The following is a 20,189-nucleotide window of genomic DNA, read 5'->3' as shown; positions in this document are numbered from 1 at the left end:
TCCTGGGCCACCCACCCCGGAGCCTTCATCCTAGCAGGGAGGCCATCCTCCTGGGGCCACCTAGGTTCCAGCAGTGCCAGGCAGCAGGTGCCTGCTGAGGGAGCCCCACTCGCGACTCAAAGTGGCCTTGGGGTCAGCTGACCACCCAAAACCGCCTCATCTCCCCATCCATCCCCTAAGTGGCCCAAGGGCTCGAGAGGATCAGATGAAGGGCTGCCTCCCAGTCACAGCGTGAGGCGATGTGAGACCGGCACTGCCCACCTGCACACTAAACCTCGCTGTGGACGGTCCAGGGTTACACATCTTTCCCTTTGTCTTACTCCCGCGGATACCCAGGGAAGCAGGTGAAAGGACCTACTTAAAGCCACACCGCAGTTGTCCCCTCAGGCCCAACGCTCAAAGGAGGCAGCAGCGGGGAGGCTGCAACTGCGGCCTGCCCCACGGCGCAGGCCCCGCCCCCTGACCTTGGTCGCTGCCAGCCGGGAAGTGGGCAGCTCCTCTCCGGATCGGTCTCCCACCTGGGCGCACGCCCTGGGGTGGAGCTTCTTTGGGTGTTCGTGGACCCCGGCCTGAGAAAGCCCCCGAGTCTGAAAGCCTGGGTCCGCCTTGGACGGTACACTGAGAGGAGACTAGGGGACCTGGGGGGAGGGCGTGGCAGGGTCGGCGCCTGGGCTGGAATCGCCTGGAGGAATTCCTCGCCTTCCCATACCCAGGGAAGACGGCAAGGCCCTGAGGGCACAGCGGCACCCTGGCCATCTAGAGCTTAGGCGGGGAGCGGCCATCGGAGCCAAGCCTGGGTTTGGCGCTGGCGGGGTCCCTCGGCTTCCCTGCCAACCAAGGAATAACCCCGAGCCTCCCTGACCCGCCGGGGCCCGGGGAGGCCGGCGCGGTCTCTGAAAGTGAAAGGAGTGGGCGTGGGGGCGCGGCCGAGGCGGGGCCCGGGCGGGAGGAGCACAGGCTCCGCCCCGGGGCAGTCCCAAGCCCGGGGCGCCTAGCGTCTCCAGTCCCCGCCGCGCCGCGGGCTGGTGGGCTCGGCTGCTGCGCCGCTGCCGGGACATGACCCTGCCCGGGGGCCCGGCGGGCATGGCGCGGCCGGGGGGCGCGGGCTCCTGCAGCCCCGGGCTGGAAAGGGCCCCGCGCCGGAGCGTCGGGGAGCTGCGCCTGCTCTTCGAGGCGCGCTGTGCCGCGGTCGCCGCCGCCGCTGCTGCAGGGGATCCCCGGGCCCGCGGGGCCAAGCGGCGTGGGGGACAGGTGCCCAACGGGCTCCCGCGGGCTCCCCCTGCCCCGGTGATCCCGCAGCTGACCGTGACAGCTGAGGAGCCGGACGTACCCCAGGCCAGCCCCGGGCCCCCAGAGCCGGAGGGCGACTGTCTCCCGGCAGGGGACTCGCACCTGCAGCAGCCACGCCGCCTGTCCACCTCGTCGCTCTCCTCCACCGGCTCCTCGTCGCTTCTCGAGGACTCGGAGGATGATCTGTTGAGCGACAGTGAAAGCCGGAGTCGCGGCAACGTGCAGCTGGAAACGAGCGAGGACGTGGTTCAGGTACGGGCCGCGGAGGCGGGCCAGCGCGGAGGGAACGGAGCCCGAGCTCGCCGCGGGCCGTTCCCATTGCTGAGAAGCGTGGTGGGGGAGGGTGCAAGACAGCGCAGGCCGGCCCCCTGCCCCAGCAGTTTTCACCTGGGCTCCTCAGGTTCCTGGCGGGTCCCCGGGGCGAAGGTGAGGCGAGAGCGCCCCGTGCGCGCCCAGAACCAGTGGAATGAGTGAGGGACGCTCCCGACGGCCCGGAGGGAGGATTATTGGGACCAGAGGCGCCTTCACCTTGAAGGGAAACCCTCGGGGAGAGAGAAAGGCGAGCGACCGATTCCCTCCCGCCCCCTCTCCTGTGCCACGGCCCTACCCCCGCCGTTGCCACGGTTTCCCTCTCTTGAGTGGGAGTGGAGCGGCGCGCTCCAGGCTCCACTCGGGAGCCGCTGCCTTCTGCTCCCGGCGCCCGCACGAGGCGTGGACGCAAGGGCAGGCAGGCCCGCGGGGCTGGGCGCTGAGGCAAGGCTGGGAGACGAAGGTAGCCCACCCGGGGCGCACCTGGATCTCGCCTGGCCTGGGTGGGGTAAAGTAAACTGAGGCAAACAGGGCGAGAGGCGGGATCTGCCTGCTAGTCTCCTCCTCTGGACGCCTGGGTGCTCTAGGGGCCGAATTGGACCCTCAGCTCAGGCGGGGGTGCGGTGAACAAGTGTTTCCCGGTTCCCTCCCAGGACAGCCGCTTGGTCCCCCTGGTTTTAACCAAGGCCAAATACTTTAAATAACTGCCTGCAGTCAGCGCGAAGGAGTTGCTCTAGATCCACGTTACGCAAGTGTCCCTGGAGCGCAGCGAGAGGCGAGGGGTGCCCCCGGTCTCCGGGCGACCGGACGCTGCGGACAGAGGCCTGGTCACGACTTAGACGCGGCGGGGGGAAGCAGCGTAACGCCCAGCCGGAGCTCCGCGGCTCGGCGCCCCGCCCCGCTCTCCCCACCCCGCGAATTACAATACCCCGAGGGCGGGGGTGGGGTGGGAGGTGGTGTAGGTGACAGGAGAGAAAGAAAAAGGAAAACTTGCCGGAGCGGGAACAGCCCCCGCCGCCAGGTGCAGGGAGCGGGAGCTCAGTCACGAGCCTGCCGCGTCCCTCTCCGCCCCCGGCCCAACCCCGGCTCGTGGTAGTTCCCGAGATAACCTTGGCTCAAGTGCCTGGTCGACCACCGCTCATGGCTTCCAAAACGCAGGACGGTGCGGACAGCGAAAAGACCCTTCCCGCCCCCTGGGAGTTGGAAAGACCTGAGCCGCTGGTCGCCGCTCGGCCACTCAAAACTCCCACACCTGCGAACCGGCGCTGCTGAAAGGGCGCGACCTGTGGAGGCGCCGAGGGCGCGGGCACACCCCCGCTCGCCTCTTCCGCCCGCAGGGGCCGGGGCCAAGAGCCTGGGGGAGGGACGAGCGAGAAGGAGGTCCCCCGTGGCCTGCGGCCGCGCGCAGTGCGGCTGGTCCCGGCTGGAGACCGAGGTGGGGCGGGACGGGGGGTCAAGGCTGCACGGACAAGCCCCGCGGCCGTACCGGAGCGGCCAGGAGCCGGTGCAGGTGGAAGGGCCGCGGAGGGCGGAGGGCCCTTCCAGCTTCAAGGCTGTGTGATCCAGGCCTTCCCCACCCCCAGCCCGCCGGGGCCTCCCCGAAGGCAAACAGCCACGGCGGCAGATAAGCTAGGGGCTGTTGACAAAGTGTTGCCTGCGCCCGCGTGGAACGGCCCAGAGCGGACTTTGCCTCGTGGCCGGGCCCGGAGAGGCACCGTACGCCCGCCCTGGCAGCTTTTAGGGCTTCCCCAGAAAGTAAGCAGAGGCTGGCGGTCTGAGAAGGATGCAACTGCGGGAAGGTGCTGCTGCCGGCGCTCCCTCCCGGGCTAGCCAGCTTTCCTTTCAGGCCTGGGAAGACTGAGGCCAGTGCCTCTGTACTGCCCCACTTGCCTCCTAGGAGCCTGACACAACCTGCCCTTTGCAGAGAAGTTAGGCCTGGGCAGGCTCCCTCCATCCCTGGGGTGGCGGGTAGGGAATCCCAGGTGAGGCTGGAGGCCACTGGGTAGCTGTCAGGACTCAGTTTTGATAAAGCCACCTGCTTAAACACTTGCAACTTGCTATGGTAGTGCAAGTGAGGGTATTTGGTGCGTGGGCACCTGCTTTTCTTCCCTCCGGTCTCCAGGATAGGTAAGGAGACCTGGATGCTGTCCCCTCCCGAACTACGAACTCCTGCACATCACTTTCCACTAATTATAGAGCAGAATTTAGGTTAACAGACTTCCTTTTTAAAAAGCGTAGGCCCATGGGAAGGTGAAGTCGTGGGTCACTTATACCTTAGTGCAAATCATTTTATAAATTGAAACTGTGTTCACCACCACCACCACCGGGAGTGCTAGTTTGATATAGGGCAATTGGGACGTGGAGGGGGTGCTGGGATGGCAGAGAGCTTCAGCAGGGACTGGACGAAGGGGGCCCTGGCAGGGTAGGATCAGATCCGTGACAAAGGGCCGGTCCTGGCTGGAGTGATGCTTCAACAGGTGAAGGGAGCTTAGACCAAGGACCAGTTAGGTGAGGGTTTCATGGGCAAAATTGGTTTCCCAGTTTTGCCCCAAGGTGGCCAGTCCCTGCCCCTCACCCGCGACCCCAGCTGTGCACTGGTATCCCAGGGAGGGCAGCCCAGGCCCCCAGACCTTGGCCACGCATACACTTGCACATCATAGATCTGCAACATCGACCTGCTAGAATTTTGACATGTGTTCCGTAAAAGTCCCATTGCTCAGAAGAACCTCCCCTCCCATGTCCATGTGCCCTAGTCCCTGTGTACTTGAGGACTGAGCCCCAGCAGCCTTTTGGACACACTGAGTGTGTGAAATGCCTCCTTCCTGTGGGGGACACAGGATGGGGGGACGCTCCCTGAGGTGGAAGGGTAGAGTGCCCTGGCTTTTGCAGCCCCTGCTTCCCTGCCTGACTGGTGTCCCTTGCTGGCAGGAGAGTTGAATCATGTGCAATCTCAAGTGCTGGTGGGAGGGCTTGGAGAGAGGCTGGGCGGGAAAGGCCCTTGGACCCTACAGGGCTAGCAACAGCCTTAGTAGCTGCTTCTCTTACCACAGAACTAAGGTGGGAAGGACGTGATGTGCTCCGTTTCCCTCAGCCTGAGTACAAGTGGATGCTGTTGTCTCATCTCAATCAACTGGGAGTGGGCTGCTGCTAACCCTTCCCGCCCCCACGTAGCCCCTGCTCAAGGCATCCAGGGATCCTAGGAGGGAAGGTGGGGCTGCCGTCTCCCCTGGTCTAACCCACAGCCAGTTCTCCCTTCAGCTGGTGTGGCTGCACAGCTGGATGCATCATCCCACTGAGCCCACTCTCATTCCACTCTTACCCAGATTCTGCCAGCAGGTGCCCACAGCTGCTGGCCAGCTTTAGAAATGGGCTCACCCTGCCCCCCACCATCCTAGAGGTTTCCTTAGCTATCAAAATGCTCACCCCAGGGCTGCCAACCTTGCAAAGCCCATGGGGTGGGGGGCAAGGTTCTTAGGACCTGTCCCATCCGAGTTCCACACGGACTTGGGAACCTCTTCTGGAGCAATTCGAGAATGGGGGTACAGAGCTGTGCCGGTGGGGGGTTCTGGCTAGGGAGTCATGGAGAGAGGGTGATGACTCCCCGGAATCTCGATTCCCTGGGGGTAAAGTGGGGATGATAATAGAACTTGGAGCAGAGTGTCTGCTGTGCACGTGCCTCGCCTTGGCATGATTCTCCACTCAGGTGCCGTGCGGGAGCCAGTGCCTGGGGTCTGAGAGGCAGTTGCTGAATATACATGGTGCCTACATCATCTTTCTGGAATTTTACTTGGGTGTTTGGGGGTGGGGAGTTTTATAATAAAGCTCAGATTTATTATGCAGCAAATGCAAGCCTTGTATGTATTTAAAGATTTTTTAAAAAGGGAGTTTTGAAAGAGATGACATGCTTCTAGTGGGCTGCTGCTGGCGACACCCCCAGATCCTTGGGGAATTGGACATGTGATCACACTCGAGGGTGCCATACAGGGCCTTCCACAGGAAAGCGGCCAGCCACGCTGTGCAGTGGGGGACCAAGGGTCTGGCATACAGCAGGCATGCAGTGCATGCTGGCTTGTGTGACCACAGCAGCTAGTCCTCCCAGAGGAAACACAACCTGCCTGAGCTTACTGAGCCTAGCCTGAAGGCCTGAAGCTAGCTGCTGATTCCCCACCCAAGTGCTCTCAGCAAGCCTGCCCTCCTCCCTCCGCACAGGTGAGAACTTTGTGGCCAGTGGCGCTTCCCCTCCTCGGGCTTCCCCTCCCCCTCAGCTCTCCTCATTCTTAGAGGGTCAAGGTGGCTGACTCCTTGGTTCCAGTGTGGCTACACTGTATAGCTGTGAAAGACACTTACAGCCTAGAGGACTGCACCTGTGCCGGAGGAGGATTAGGCTGCTCAGATTTGGGGGTTAGGGGAGGCAGGAAGGCGTGTGAGCTCTTTCAAGACCTGGTGCTACCATGAGAAGCAGAGGTCCTGAGATAGAGGAGTAACACCAAAAAGGAAATGAAACTAACCAGCCCTGCCTTTTCTCTCCCCTGTTGTCTGAGAGGATAAGCCTACCCCTCCTTTCCCCACCCCAGGGTTTATATCAGAGCCACATGTGTGCCAGGCTGTGCCCACCCATGTGGAGTGTATAGAATGCAGGGATGGCAAGAACATCTGGGGGAGTGCCAGGCCACTCTCCCCAGGCTCTGCAGAGCTGGCCTCCTGTATGACCAGCCAGTTTTGTTTTCTTCAGAGGACCTGAAGCAGTCCCAAAGCGGGGACTGGGCCACAGTGACCCAGCCTGGCCTGCTGAGCAGGGCCTAGAGATGAGGTGCTGCCACACACAGGCCCCATGCACTGCCCACAATGGCCTGCAGACCTGGCCATTTCCCCATTTTATAGATGAGGAAACTGACACACACAGCCTTGTTTCTCAGGCTGAATGCAAAGTTGTAGCCCCACCCAACCCTGCTCTCAGCTCTCTTGGGAGCCTGCAATTGTCAGGAGGGGCAAACTCAGCCATGACTCACAAGTTCTCGAAGAGTCAGTCATCTAGCAAGGTGCCTGGGCCATAGGGAACACAACGTTTAGTATTCAGTTTTCTGGGTTTTTGTTTGTTTGTTTTAAGATTTATTTTTATTGAGACCAGGAAGAGGTTCCTGGTTCCCGGCTTCGGATCGACGCGCACCGGCCCGTTGCGGCTCACTTGGGGAGTGAATCATTGGACGGAAGATCTTCCTCTCTGTCTCTCCTCCTCTGTGTATATCTGGCTGTAATAAAATGAATAAATCTTTATAAAAAAGATTTATTTTATATGCAAAGTCAGATATATGCAGTGTCCCAATGCATTGGGCCGTCCTTACTTCTTTCCCAGGCCACAGGCAGGGAGCTGGATGGGAAGCGGGACCACCAGGATGAGAACCAGCACCCATATGAGATCCCACACGTTAGCCAAGGACTTATAGCTGCTTGGCTATTGTGCTGGGCCCCACTTCTCTGTTTTAAGCACAGATTTATTTTTATTTGGAAGGCCGAGTTACAGAGAGGAGAGACACACAGATAATCTTTCATCTGCTGGTTCATTCTCCAAATGGCCACAATGGCTTGGGCTTGTCCAGGCAGCAAGCCAGGATCCCAGAACTTCTTCAAGATCTCGCTTGTGGGTGTAGGCTCCCCAGGCTTTGGGCCATCCTCTGCTGCTTTCCCAGGCCACAAGCAGGGAGCAGTGCAGCAAGTGGAGGGGTAGCGTATTAACCAATACGCGATACTACTGGCCCTGCAGAATTCGTTTATCTGAAAGGCAGAGGCAGATCTTGCATCCCAAATTCCCACAGTAACCAGGACTGAGCCAAGCCTAGACCAGGATCCAGGATACTCCATTTAGGTCTTTCATGTGGGTGGCAGGGGTCCTGCTGATTGCCTGGATGCCTCAACAGGGAGCTGATTGGGGATGTGTCTTAATCCACCGCGCCTGTAGGCTGTGCAGGTTGCGGGCAATAGCAAAGCTGGTGCGTTTGAGTTAGAACCTTCGGATGCCAAGGCGTTGACGGGGCTCTCGTCAGCACACCAGAGAAGTCTGAATTGCCCCCCTCAGACTCCGTGCAAAGGAGTGAATAAAGAAAGGCCTTCAACGGCCCCAGCGGTTTCCGCGGGGCCGGGCGAGGGGTTTAGAAGAGTAAGGGCTTGTGCCTTCTCTGTGTCATACCAATTTGCAGCCCTATCACCGTGTCGCTTTCAGAAAAGCCACTGGCAGAAGATCCGGACCATGGTGAACTTGCCGGTCATGAGCCCCTTCAAGAGGCGCTACGCCTGGGTGCAGCTGGCGGGACACACGGGTGAGCTTGGCGGCGCGAGGGCGGGGCGTCCGGGACGGGAAGGGGCCGGGCAGCGCTAACCGCGCGCGGGTCCTCAGGGAGCTTCAAGGCGGCGGGCACCAGCGGCCTGATCCTGAAGCGCAGCTCCGAGCCCGAGCGCTCGTGCCTGGCGCGGCTGATGGCCGACGCGCTGCGCGGCTGCGTGCCCACCTTCCACGGCGTGGTGGAGCGCGATGGCGAGAGCTACCTGCAGCTGCAGGACCTGCTGGCGGGCTTCGACGGGCCCTGCGTGCTGGACTGCAAGATGGGCGTCAGGTAGGGTGCCCTGCCGTGCCGAGAGTGGAAGAGGAGGGAGGCGGGGTGCCGGGATCAGTCCTACATCGGGTCCCTGTGCGCCACCTTCATCCCGCACACAGGACATACTTGGAGGAGGAGCTGACCAAGGCGCGTGAGCGGCCCAAGTTGCGGAAGGACATGTACAAGAAGATGCTGGCGGTGGATCCCGGGGCGCCCACGGAGGAGGAGCACGCGCAGCGCGCCGTCACCAAGCCGCGCTACATGCAGTGGCGGGAAGGCATCAGTTCCAGCACCACGCTGGGCTTCCGCATCGAAGGCATCAAGGTGGGCCTGGCCTTTCCTCGGTGTCCCTCCTTCCCGCCCCCTGGCGGGACTGAGTGTGGGTTCCCAGACTCCTGACGCTTCCCATCCCATCTCGTGTAGAAAGCAGACGGCTCCTGCAGTACCGACTTCAAGACCACGCGAAGCCGGGAGCAGGTGATTCGCGTCTTTGAGGAGTTTGTGCAAGGAGATGCGGAAGTGCTGGTGAGAACCGGAGCCCAGAACCCAGAGGGGTGTGGGGAGCCTGGCCGCGCACCGGTGCACGGCGGCTAACTGGGACCCGCCTAGCTGGAGGGAGGAATTAACTTGCCCTGCTCTCCCTGTATTTCCTGCAGAGGAGGTATCTGAACCGCCTGCAGCAGATCCGGGACACCCTGGAGGTCTCAGAGTTTTTCAGGAGGCATGAGGTGAGAGACCCTGGGGAGCTACTCTGTGACCTCTGAGGGTAGGACGGGGAGAGGAGGCGGGGCCAGGGCCTCGCAGCCTGACCAGCCACGCGTGGCTCGCAGGTGATTGGCAGCTCACTCCTCTTTGTGCACGACCACTGCCATCGCGCCGGCGTGTGGCTCATCGACTTTGGCAAGACCACGCCCCTCCCTGACGGCCAGATCCTGGACCACCGGCTGCCCTGGGAGGAGGGCAACCGCGAAGACGGCTACTTGCTGGGGCTGGACAATCTCATTAGCATCCTGGCCAGCCTGGCTGAGAGATGAGGCTGGGTCCTTGTCCTCCCGCCTGGGCCAGCCACTGAGACACACGCGGAACTGTGGCAGAGTCCCCAACCATGCATGCCGGCCAGAGACTGGAACCCCGCTGTGCGGGGCCCGGTGTACCGCTAAGGGGCGCTTTGCCAACACCAAGGGGTTGGCTCCTTGAAAGAAGCCCTGCTTGCCCAGGGTGGAATGACACTATGACACTAATTTATGGGAGGGGAGGGACAAAAGGCTTCTCCCTCAGCCCAGTCCTTCTGCAGGCTCTGCCCCTGTCTGGAGCAGCCTGTATAATGCATTTTTCTCCCTAACCCTAGACCTGTGGGTGGAACCTCCCACACTACACTGGACTCCGTGCCCAATAAAAAAAAGCCCCAGCTCACTGACTCGGGTGTGATCTCCTCCCTCCCCTGGTGACCCTCATGCACTCACATCACCTCAGGGTGCCACAAGGGCTTTTTATTAGAGACACCTGCAGACCTGATGAAGGACCACCCCCTCAGACAAGGTAAGGGGAGAGGAGGCTGGAAGTGGTGTTGAGGATGGCTTCCAGCAGACCCTGGGTCATCCTGAGACTGGCCACAGGGAACACCAGCTGCTGAGGAGATGGGAGGCAACCCCCTAGAAGCTTGGGCTGGGGGGTGTAGGAGGAGCCAGGAGTCAGCACCCAAGTGACTTAGTCCTCACCCTCCTGCTCCTTTGGGGCCCAGGAGCCATAGGTGGGATTCCAAAGGCTGTGTGGCTGCAGGCCCCGGGATTGGAGGGGTTTGAGGCCAGAGTCCAGCCAGTGACCAAGAGGCTGCCCTGCCCAGCCTGTCATGTTCTCGGCACCCAGTTCCCGAGGTTGGAGGGGTCTTGGTCCCCCCAGAGGCCCGGGGTCCAGCCCAGGGGCTCCTTCCTCCTCCAGTGTGGGCCCCAGCTCCACGGGCAGAGGTGCATTCAGCACATCGGGGTCCTGTGACAGGGGAGGAAGAGAGAGATCAGAAAGGTGGTTTACCACTTCTGCCCTATGTCCTAGTGACCCCCTACCCCTGAAGGCCAGGACGGGGGAGGACAGGGGCACCTGCATGCAGTACTGAAGCCGCTCCAGGATGCTGGCAAAGCTTGGGCGGAGTGCAGGCTGGTGCTGCCAGCACTGGGTCATGATGCGGTACCTGAAGAGAGGCAGGTGTCAGTGTCCACACACAGCAAGGGCCTCCCACCAGGGCAGTTCTCTTAAAAACAAAGAAACAAACAACAAACTCACACGGGCCCCGGACAGCCCCTGGGAGGGTCCATGCGGCCTCCTGCCACAACGAAGTCCAGCACCTCCTGGTTGGTACGCCCAGGGTAGGGCATGTACCCTAGGGAGAAGATCTCCCAGAGCAGCACCCCAAAGGACCTGCATCAGAAATTGGGGTATGTAGGGGGAGAAATCAGTGAGGCCCAGCAGGTGCAGCCCCCTCCCTGCACACAAGGTCAGCTAGGGTGCGTTATCACCAGGAGTCTGTCTTGGGAGTGAAGATGCCCTCCAAGAAGGCCTCTGGGGGCATCCACTTGACGGGGAGCAAGGCCCGGCCCCCTTTGCGGTAATAACTGGCCCTGCAGGAGGGAGGAGAATGGCTGTGAGCTCTACAGATCAGGCCAGAGTGCTCCTGGACCTCTTGGGCGCAGCAGCCCTCCCCTTTTCCCAAGGTCTGCACCGGTAGATGTCTCTTGCCATCCCGAAGTCCCCAATCTTGGCCACTCGACTGGGCCCAGTACAGCTCAGCAGGCAATTCCGGGCAGCAATGTCCCTGCAGAAAACCCAGAGGAGGGAAAAAAAATCAACCTCCAGCAGGCAGGAGCTGGGGACCTTCCTTGGGTTTCAGGGAAGGGAGCCATGCTGGAGTTCCCCAAGTCAGGGTTGCTCCTCACCTGTGGATGAAGTGATTCTCCTCAAGGTAGTGGCAGCCCTGCGCTATGTCCTGGGCCAGCTGTAGCAGGTCCTGCATGACCAGAGGTGACGGCTGGCCCTGGGGGGTCAGCAGGAATGTGAGTCTTGTCTCTCAGGACACAAGGGACAGGCTCTGGAGAGTTGGCGGAAGAGGGGTCTCACCAGGTGTGGCCGGCTGTGCCTCAGGAAACTCTTCATGTCACCACCGGACATCAGCTCCAGCAGAATGAGGCGTGGGGCAGCTCGCAGGCTGAGGCCCACACAGCGCACAATGTTCCGATGGCTGAACTTGCTGAGTGGGGTGTGCACACGCCACATCACCAGTGGGGAGATAAACTAAGCACCCCAAAGCTGCAGAGGGCTCCCTGTACTTCTGCCACTCAGCCCACGTGTGGAGGGAAGGGCGTCGGCCTCCCTCACCACCCACCCCCTCCATGCACCTGATGATTAGCGCCTCCATGAGGAAATCCAGTTCATCCTGACGTGAGCATAGTTCCGGCAGGGTCTGGAAAGAGGAAGGGCACAGTTCCTGGGCTACCCGGAGCTCCTCGGGCAGGTGGCTTGGCATGGGTTCCAGCACCTGCTCTTCCTTCCCTCCCAGGGGCCCTGCTCACCTACCCCCAGCTAGAAAGCTCACCTTCCTCTTTCAAACAAATATGCAAACTTGAGGCAGAGATACATCAAGAACCCCAAATGCTAGCAAAAGCTCCAGTGTGGAGCCAAAGCAAGGAAATGCATCCTCAATTCGGGTCTACCACAAAGGTGGCAGGGTCCCTGCTACTTGAGCCAGTAGTTGCTGCCTCATCAACTCCTGCATGTCAGTGGAGAGCTGGAATTGGGAACTTGGGAGTAGGGGTAAGACCCTGGTACTCTGCTAATAGGAGGCAGGTATCTAACTACCAGGCCATCCTCCTCAGGCCCCTCTTACCTTGATAGCCACCTGCAGGGGGTTGGAGTCCCCAGGAAGGCCAATTACCAATCCCTCGTATACCTCCCCAAAGGCACCATGGCCCAGGGCTCTGCGGGAAGACAGGGTCAGAGTGGCTGGCCTGTAGACAGGTCCTAGAGGTCTGGGCACCTGTAGTCTCTTTGTCCCCCTGGCTCCCTCCTATGCCCAGCTGAGCCTGTCAGAGTATTCTCTGCAACGTGGCATGACATCAAGTACAAGCCCTGAAAAGGTGCCACTGACACAGAGCCAGGATAGAAGTAAGGACAGCTGTGGGGTCCAAGTTAGTCTGGGAGTACCTAATGGGGCCTTTCCTATGTCCTTGCAGGCACTCCTTGTGGGAGCTGAACCTTAGGCTGTGGAAGAGTCGTATCCTGAGCTCCCTGCCATTCCAGGACTGGGGGCTGAGAGCTGACCTTGAAAAACTTCGCTGGTCCCATTCCACCCCACCCCCCACCGCTATCTCCCATGTAGGGGGGCTTGGGGCCAGGTACTACCCTGACTGTGAGATCAGTCTAGCAAGCAGCAGGGTAGGGGGCAATTCCGAGGACAGAGGTTCGCAGGAGGTGGCTGGCTCACCTGAGCAGAGTGACATTGGCTGGGGAGATCTCGGTGAGCCCCGGAGGCAGAGGCCAGGACTGGGCCAGGCCGAGCCCCACCTGGCAGTAATAGGGATTGGGGGCTGTCCTGACGGCAGCCGTCCGGAGCTTGCTCAGCTCGAGCTCAGGGCCTGGCAGCCGCGTCCCCCACAGGCCCTGCCACCTCTTCTGGTTCACTGGGGGCAGGAAGGACAGCGGCATATTATCTCCCTGCCTGTTGGTCCCTTACCACACATCTTCTTGCCCTGGACACCTCTCCAGATGCCCAGTAAGGTCAATGTGTTTTCCAGGTCACCCCCTGCTTCTACTCCTAGAAGCCCAGAGGCATCCAGCCCTGCTCTCCTGGGGGCCTGAGGGGGCATTTTAAAGTATAATTTATTATGAGGAAAGCAGAAGGTTTCTTCTGCAAATGCCCACAATAAGTAGGGGCTGGGCCAGGTGGAAACCAGGAGGCTGGAACTCTGGGTCTCCCATGTGGGTGGCAAGGACTCAAGTCCTTGAGTCATCTGCTTCCTTCCAGGATGCTTAGGGACCCAAAACAGGCACTCTCAGATGGGATGCAGGTGGAGGTCTAACCGGCTGTACCACCAGCATCTGCCCCAGAAGGCAGGGCCTTGAAGTCAGTCCCCCTACAGAAGGCAGTTACAATTTGGTGGACGGGGGAAAGGTGGCTTGAGTCAGTCATGCCTGCTGGAACTCCATACCTAGAATCAGGACCCCACACACCATGAGGAGGCTCAGGGTCAAGGTCGCCAACACAGCCACCATCAGCACCAGAGGACCCGGGGGTGCTGGCAGGTCTGAGGAGAGAGAGACACCTACAGTGGGAGCCCTTCTCTGGGCCTCCACTACCCCAAGTCTCACCTCTGTTTCAAGACTCAGCTCCATCACGAACGTTTTATCTGATGCTGTTCTCAATCAGCCTGCACAAACGCAGCTTCTCCCGACTGCAGACCCCCAGGCCTCCCCAGGACGAGGCGCATCAGTCTGTTCATCTTGCTTCTCTCTCTGGACACCCCATCCTCCCTGGACAACATGTACTGGCCTATGTCCAGCTGTCTGCCCTGCTTCAAGCCCCACGCCTGGCTCACAATAGGCCCTGTTCCATGCTTCCCAGGGCCCTATTGCTCCTCTCAGCCTGTGAGCATCAGCCCTGGGCAAGGTAGGACATACCCACACAGGTGATGTTGTCCACCGCCAGCTCCATGCCCTCCGGGCATAAGCACTGGGCCAGGCTGAGCTCAGCCTGCCACCGGCAGTCTCTCACTGGGCAATGGCTGCAGTTGAGGTGCCTTCGGATCTCCACCTCTCCATGGCTCTCCATGACTATGGGGTGGGGATACGCATGTCTCTAGCCACAAGGCTAATAGGTCTGGCCCAGGACTTGGAGGCGGGTGGGGGAACCTGGGGGACTCCTCCCTCTCTGGGAACCCGGAGCACCCACGTACATGAAGAACATTTATACAAGGGCACTTAACAAGCTCTCCAGAATGCCTCCTACTGGCATCACAACCAGCAGCACACTTTCCAAATGTTCTCACGCCATGCAGCAACTACGTGGGACATAAGGGAATGGGTTCGAGCTGGGGGGTGAGTTGGGATGATGGAAAGAGGCGAGACCAGGCAGAGAAGTGGAGAGCTGGGCCCAATACCTGCCAGCGGCTGCAGGTAGAGCTCACTGCTGGGATGTATGAAGGACACCCCATCTTCCCCATCGGCCCAGAGGGCATCAGTCTCGGAAGCATCACCCCCTGCAGATTGAGAGTGATGAGGACAAGAGTGGGAGATGGGGTAACCGCTGTCTCACATCACCCTGTGGCAACCCCCACTGGCCTTATAGCCTAAGTGTCAGCTGTGTACAGGTTGGAGCTGAGGGACGAGAATGGCAGGGAGGGCACAGTCATCCGAGGCCATAGGGCCTGGCACAGGCTGGGCTGGGACATGTCCCGTGGGTCTGAGCCCTTGAGTCCCAAGTCCTCAGCTATAAAACACCAGAGGCCTGCCTACACACATTCCATTTCTGGGGGAAAAAAGTAGCTGATGGGTGGGAAGCTTTTATGGATGGCACAGCCCAGGCACTGGCTCTATTTGATCACATCAGTGGTTTCCAGACTCGGGATATTTTAAAAATAAGGTAGAGGATACGTCATTCAGGCAGCTGGAAGGCGTGGGTTCAAGACCGCTACAGCATGGCCGCTAGGGGTACCAATGCATTCTTCAAAACTGTTCAGAGGGTAGGTTTTAAGGGCTGTCCTCCACAAAGCATAACTACTGTGAGGTGGAACCTGTGTTGAATGGCTTGAATTAGCCATTGCACAGTAGATACACATATTTGAAACATCATACCCTTCACCTTAAGTATATACAACTGTTCATTAAAAATTAAGGCACTGGGCTCAGCGTGGTAGCCTAAACGCTAAAGTCCTTGCTTTGCATGCACGGGGATCCCATATGGGTGCCAGTTCTAATCCCGGCAGCCCTGCTTCCCATCCAGCTCCCTGCTTGTGGCCTGGGAAAGCAGTGGAGAACAGCCCTTAAAACAGTGGAGAACAGCCCTTAAAACAGTGGAGAACAGCCCAAAGTCTTGGAACCCTGCAACCACGTGGGAGACTCAGAAGAGGCTCCTGGCTCCTGGCTTTGGATCAGTGCAGCTCTCACCATTGTGGCTGTTTGGGGGAGTGAATCATTGGACGGAAGATCTTTCTTTTTGTCCCTCCTCTCTATATCTAACTTACCAATAAAAAATAAATCCTTAAAAAAGTAAAATACAGTTTAAAAAAGTTAAGGCATTGATTTTTTTCTAAAACAAATGCAAATGCTCAGCTCCCTTTTCTACAAACCACCTCTAAGCTGCCCCCAGCGCCCCACCGCGGGAGTCTGGCAACAGAGCTTGTGCCTTGGGCTTCTCTCCACAGCTGCCATCTCACAGGAACGGAATGTGCGGGTTAAGATTCTCCTATTTTACAGCTGAAAACTGACCTACACCATCCCCGCCTGCTGCCCGCCTCCCAGCTCCTCCAGAGCCCGCCTGCAGAACAAGCCAGGAGCCTCCTTTTCATGAGAGGTCCTGAAATGCAGTTCCAGCAAGTGGGGTTTGCAGGCCTAGAAGCTCCCCTTTCTGGCCTGGAACGGGTTACAGCGTGGGCCTGTTCTAGCCGTCTAACCTCACTTCTTTTCTAGAGTTGCCCAGCAGCCTCCCCAGCCATGCACCTACCCCGGTAGCCGCCGCCACCTCCTCCTGAAGTGCAGGCCCCGCCGCCGCCGCCAAAGCCGCCAGCTGCGGCCCAGCCGAGCGCAGCCCAGGCTTCGGTGCAGCCCTGGCCACCCTCAGCCCCCTCCCGCAGCGAGCGGCCAGCCTGCAGTGAGGCGGCCCGAGAAGTCCAGCCGCCGCCTCCACCTGCAGAAGGACAGCAGGGATGGCTGGAGGTAGCGACGCAGGGGCACGCCCGCCCCGCCCGCGGGTCTGCAGCTGCCGCGCGCCCTTACCTGCCGCCCCGCCTCTGCCGCCGCTCCCGGGCGCCGCCGAGCGGTTCTCCAGCTTCTCCGGGGCAGCCTCAGGCCAGTGGAGGTCCCGCCGCCTCAGGTAGGCCCGGCCGCCGCCTCCGGCCGCCACCAGCAGCGGCTCCAGCTCACCCTCGCGCATCTGAGGGGCCAGCCGCGCGCTCAGGCATGCGCGCCGCGGCCGTCCAGCGAGGCCAAGGACCCACCGCCCGCGCCCCCGGGTGACCGGTCCCACCCCGGGACCCAGGGAGAGAGTGACCTCAGTAGCGGAAGAAGCGCGGCTCTTGCGCACCCTCGGTACCGGTGCCGGACTCCATCCACCTCGGGCAACCCGCGCATGGAGCTCCTACCTGGAAGACGTAGGTGCCGCCCCCGCCGCCCCCGCCGCCCCCAGCCCAGCGCCGCGATCCCGGGACCGCTCCGGTTCCATCCTTCGTCTCTTGCTCTTCAGCCGCCCAGGACTCTCCGAGGCAGACGCGCTGGCTCTCCGGGCTCCCCTGCCGACCCCAGGCACACCGGGGTGGGCTGGACTTGGCGTCCACGCACCAGGGAAAGATACGCAGCACGCACTCACAACGGCTCTGCCCTCCCCACCGCACCCTGGCACCGCTTACTCCGGGACAGGCGTCCTCTCCCTGCTGTCCCACGAGGATGTAAAGCGGCTGCCCGCGGCCCAAGGAGAAGACGGCCGAGACGAAGACGCCGTGGGCTCGCGACAGGTGGTTCTTGGCGCCTTTGCCGCCCGCAGCTCCGTAAGCGGAGATCCTGCGGGACGCGGTTCTGAGTGCCAGGTCCTGAGTCCCCGCGCCATCTGGACTCGGGGCAGCTCCAGGATTTATCTGGGGGAGGGGGAACTCAGAGGCTGCAGAAGACTTTGGAGGAATGGGAAGACTGGGTTTGCACACCAACTATTTCAATTTCTCATGGTATTTAAGGAGTTATGGATCCTCAGCGCTGCGGCTGACTGACCCGGTTCCTCAGGGGTCGGCGGTCAGGGGACAGACGTTGTTTTGGCACAGCCCAAGACGCAATGTTGCGTCCATTATTAAAGAACCCGGGGCCGGGGGTTCACCGCCCACCATGCCCCCATCCGCACTTACAGATACTGCCCAGGACTGGGTGCCCACCACTGCTGCACGCCTCGCAGCGGCCCCGCGGAGCCCACCGTCACCGCCACGCTGCTGCCCGCGTACGCCCCGTCACATTGCGCCTGTGTGGGCCCGCGCCGGCCGCTGGCCCCGCAGGTGGAGAACAGCCACGGCCCCTCGGAGCCTGGGAGCAGGGAGAGAGAAGGGGGTCTTGCAGTCCAAGGCCAGGCTTAAGGTGGGTTGAAGGGGTCTGGGCACATTGCGCAGAGGAGCAGGGAAGAGCCCCGAGTTCACCTGGGACGTTCAGAGAAGCTGGCGCCAAGCTGCCAGCTCGGGTGGTGACTCTGGAGTCCTGGGCGCTGGGGATGAACAGGGGCCGCGGGGAAGATGCCTGAAAAGGCGCTTGGGACCCCGAGCTGAAACAGAGGACGGCGCCTGAAAGGTGGAGGCGATAGCAGTGTTGGGCGAGGGAGTAAGATTTTAACTCGGGGCGGGAGAGGGGCACAAAAATCATAACCCCCATAGCCTGCCCGGGTTGGGTGGCCACACCCCCAGCCCCGCCCTGCCTGTGTCCTGTGCCCAGCCCGGGCTCCGGCTACTAGGCCCGCGAAGCCCCGATACAGCCTCCGCCCATTCAGGGGGGCTGCTCAGGCCGCGCTAAGCTCGTTCCTACAGGCTCTTCTGGTATTTTTTCAGGACCCGGACTGCAGCCCGCCCCCAGGAGATGCTAAAACCCCAGGTTCATTCCTCCTTTCCAAGATGCGTGATCTGGGCGGGACCGGGTCTGCTATGATCGCAATACCCACGGCGCAGAAAGGCGCCCCGGCTGCCAGACGGCCCTTACCCGCGGCTCCGAGCCACAGCAGCAGGCGGCCCGACAGGCTCATCGCCGGTTTAGCTCGGTCCCGGCCAGGGGCTGCAGGCTGGTCCTTCCACCGCGGCCCCACTGAGCAGCCGCGGAGATGCGGGGCTACCTAAAGGCGCCTGGCCACGCCCACCCCAGACCCCGGGACGCCGAGGAAGGAAAGGGCGGGGCCTGTGGGTAGCGAGGTCCCCACTCTTCCGGGAGGAGCATCGTGGGGGCCCCGACCGGGCCAGGGGGAGGTGGTCTCCAGTTGCCTGCAGAGGGCTGTGCTCGAGCGAGGAGCTGCCTCACCCGTTTGAGGCGGGCGTGTGGGAAAGCCGCAAGCCCCACCCCAGGCACCTGCAAGCGGCTCACTGGCAGGGGTAGTGGTGGTCGCGCTGGGGAGGTGCTCTAAGGCGCCCCCACGGAAGCATCAGCACTGCGTTTACTTAGGTTGTGGTGCTCTAGTCCACCAGGGACCCTGCAGCTGTGACGGCTCCTGGCTTCCAGGTTGTGTTCTGCCTTCAGTCCCCATCTTTTGCTCAAAACACCATGGAAGGTCAATGCCTTTGCTTCATTTAACACACTTGGAGAAAAAAGACGTTGTGGTAGTGAGTTGGTGTAGATATAACAGTGATTTTGCAAAACTCCACTACCTATGTGCCAATATGCTCTGTAGACGGCTTTCTAAGACACAGATTTTTTTTTTTAGCTAGAGAAGTTGTATTGGCGAAGTGAACAGGCAAATGAGAAGAGGAAGCGGGGGAAAAGCACCTCCGGAGAGGAATTCCACGATGGGGTGTCTTTTGAAAAGAGAGAGGAAGACACACACCACAGAGCCGACTTCAGGGTGTGGTTGTTTCTGCAGACTGGCGTGCAGATCACCTGGCTGCTTGTTACAAATGCAGATTCTTGATTTTTCATTTTAAAAAATTATTTATTTATTCAGGACCCCATGAAGTAGCCTAGCAGCTAAAGTCCTTGCCTTTAATGCGCCAGGATCCCATATGGGAGCTAGTTCTTTTTTCTTAGGTGGTTTTTTTGTTTTTGGTTGTTTTTAATTGGAAAGTCAGATATACAGAGGAGGAGAGACAGAGAGGAAGAGCTTCCGTCCGAGGATTCACTCCCCAAATGACCAAAACAGCCAGAGCTGAGCCAGTATGAAGCCAGGAGCCTCCTCTGGGTCTCCCACGTGGGTGCAGGGTCTCAAGGCTTTGGGCTGGCCTTGACTGCTTTCCCAGGCCACAAGCAGGGAGCTGGATGGGAAGCAGGGCTGCCAGGATTAGAATTGGCACCTATATGGTATCCAGGCGCATTCAAGGTGAGAACTTTAGCCCTTAGGCCATGGTGCCGGGCCCTGGCCTATAAATTCTTGCCTCTCACTCTAGATCTACTGAACCTGAACCTTGCAAGATAGCACTCAGCATTTTTTAAATTGTTTTATCTTTATTAGAAAGTCAGCTATATAGAGAAGAGGAGAGACAGTTAGATCTTCCATCTGATTCACTTGCTAAGTAGCCCCAACAGCTGGAGCTGCACCAGTCCCAAGCCAGGAGCCCAGAGCCTCTCCTGGGTCTCCCACACAGGTGCAGGGTCCCAAGGCTTTGGCCCGCCCTCAACTGCATTCCCAGGCCACAAGCAGGGAGCTGGATGGGAAGTGGGGCTGCCGGCATTGGAACCGGTGCCCATATGGGATCCCAGCGCGTTCAAGGTGAGGACTTTAACCACTACGCTATCATACCAGGCCCCAACCACTGGTTCTTAACATGATAATATTGGGCCATGTAAATATAGTAAGGAAATGGTTAATAAAACCTACTGGATAATTTTGAGTGGAGCAGTTCCATATAGGAGTGGCTTCTTTTGACCTACCTACTGGATGAATTCTGGCACATTACACTGCCCTTGTTGACCTGCAAATAGGAATAAGTAATACATACGGCCAATAAAGCCAGAAAGCCTAAGTGTTTGAATCCAGAGTCAAGAACCATCTAAAAACTACCAGATTAGAGAGCCTGAATGCATGGTTTACCTACACCTCCCTGGTCCTGGCCTATCCTCCCTGCAAAGCTCATT

At 59.9% G+C, this 20,189-nt stretch overlaps 2 protein-coding genes across 6 annotated transcripts; one reads left to right on the top strand and one right to left on the bottom strand.

Moving 5' to 3' along the window:
- The first annotated feature begins 697 nt into the window (after positions 1–697).
- Positions 698–9,577, top strand: ITPKA (inositol-trisphosphate 3-kinase A). The gene is made up of 7 exons (XM_004578161.3): positions 698–1,542; positions 7,817–7,913; positions 7,991–8,207; positions 8,309–8,513; positions 8,613–8,714; positions 8,846–8,917; positions 9,020–9,577. The coding sequence occupies exons 1-7, from the start codon at positions 1,057–1,059 to the stop codon at positions 9,221–9,223; spliced, it is 1,383 nt and encodes a 460-aa protein (XP_004578218.2). The 5' UTR covers positions 698–1,056; the 3' UTR covers positions 9,224–9,577.
- An 81-nt stretch (positions 9,578–9,658) lies between these two features.
- Positions 9,659–18,249, bottom strand: LTK (leukocyte receptor tyrosine kinase). 5 transcript variants are annotated; one of them, XM_004578158.2, is made up of 20 exons: positions 18,114–18,249; positions 17,564–17,704; positions 17,282–17,453; positions 16,796–16,946; positions 16,532–16,678; positions 16,167–16,323; positions 15,895–16,077; positions 14,333–14,431; positions 13,854–14,006; positions 13,385–13,480; positions 12,661–12,856; positions 12,064–12,154; positions 11,576–11,640; positions 11,298–11,427; positions 11,117–11,214; positions 10,903–10,995; positions 10,700–10,801; positions 10,467–10,601; positions 10,284–10,374; positions 9,659–10,175 (listed from the first exon to the last, which is right to left on the bottom strand). In XM_004578158.2, the coding sequence occupies exons 1-20, from the start codon at positions 18,154–18,156 to the stop codon at positions 9,897–9,899; spliced, it is 2,622 nt and encodes an 873-aa protein (XP_004578215.2). In that variant the 5' UTR covers positions 18,157–18,249; the 3' UTR covers positions 9,659–9,896. The 5 variants fall into 5 exon arrangements, with proteins under 5 accessions (XP_004578215.2, XP_058522033.1, XP_004578216.2 ...); XM_058666050.1 differs by having other exon boundaries at positions 16,532–16,946; XM_004578159.2 differs by lacking the exon at positions 15,895–16,077.
- Between the last annotated feature and the right edge of the window lie 1,940 nt (positions 18,250–20,189).

This window comes from Ochotona princeps, chromosome 6 (assembly GCF_030435755.1).
Source record: "Ochotona princeps isolate mOchPri1 chromosome 6, mOchPri1.hap1, whole genome shotgun sequence".
Taxonomy (NCBI): Eukaryota; Metazoa; Chordata; class Mammalia; order Lagomorpha; family Ochotonidae; genus Ochotona; species Ochotona princeps.
Note: the sequence above shows the minus strand (reverse complement) of the source record. Positions and strands in the feature narration are given on the sequence as shown.

What these genes read in the sequence shown, in the direction of transcription:
- ITPKA (XM_004578161.3), top strand. Translation starts at nt 1,057, where the DNA reads ATGACCCTGCCCGGGGGCCCGGCGGGCATGGCGCGGCCGGGGGGCGCG. An exon ending in GCAGCTGGCGGGACACACGG is followed by an intron (nt 7,914 to 7,990) that starts GTGAGCTTGGCG and finishes GCGGGTCCTCAG; the next exon opens with GGAGCTTCAAGGCGGCGGGC. An exon ending in AGTTTTTCAGGAGGCATGAG is followed by an intron (nt 8,918 to 9,019) that starts GTGAGAGACCCT and finishes CGTGGCTCGCAG; the next exon opens with GTGATTGGCAGCTCACTCCT.
- LTK (XM_058666050.1), bottom strand. Translation starts at nt 18,156, where the DNA reads ATGAGCCTGTCGGGCCGCCTGCTGCTGTGGCTCGGAGCCGCGG. An exon ending in GCTGTGGCTCGGAGCCGCGG is followed by an intron (nt 17,705 to 18,113) that starts GTAAGGGCCGTC and finishes TCCACCTTTCAG; the next exon opens with GCGCCGTCCTCTGTTTCAGC. An exon ending in GGCTTCAGTACTGCATGCAG is followed by an intron (nt 10,176 to 10,283) that starts GTGCCCCTGTCC and finishes CCCCTGTCACAG; the next exon opens with GACCCCGATGTGCTGAATGC.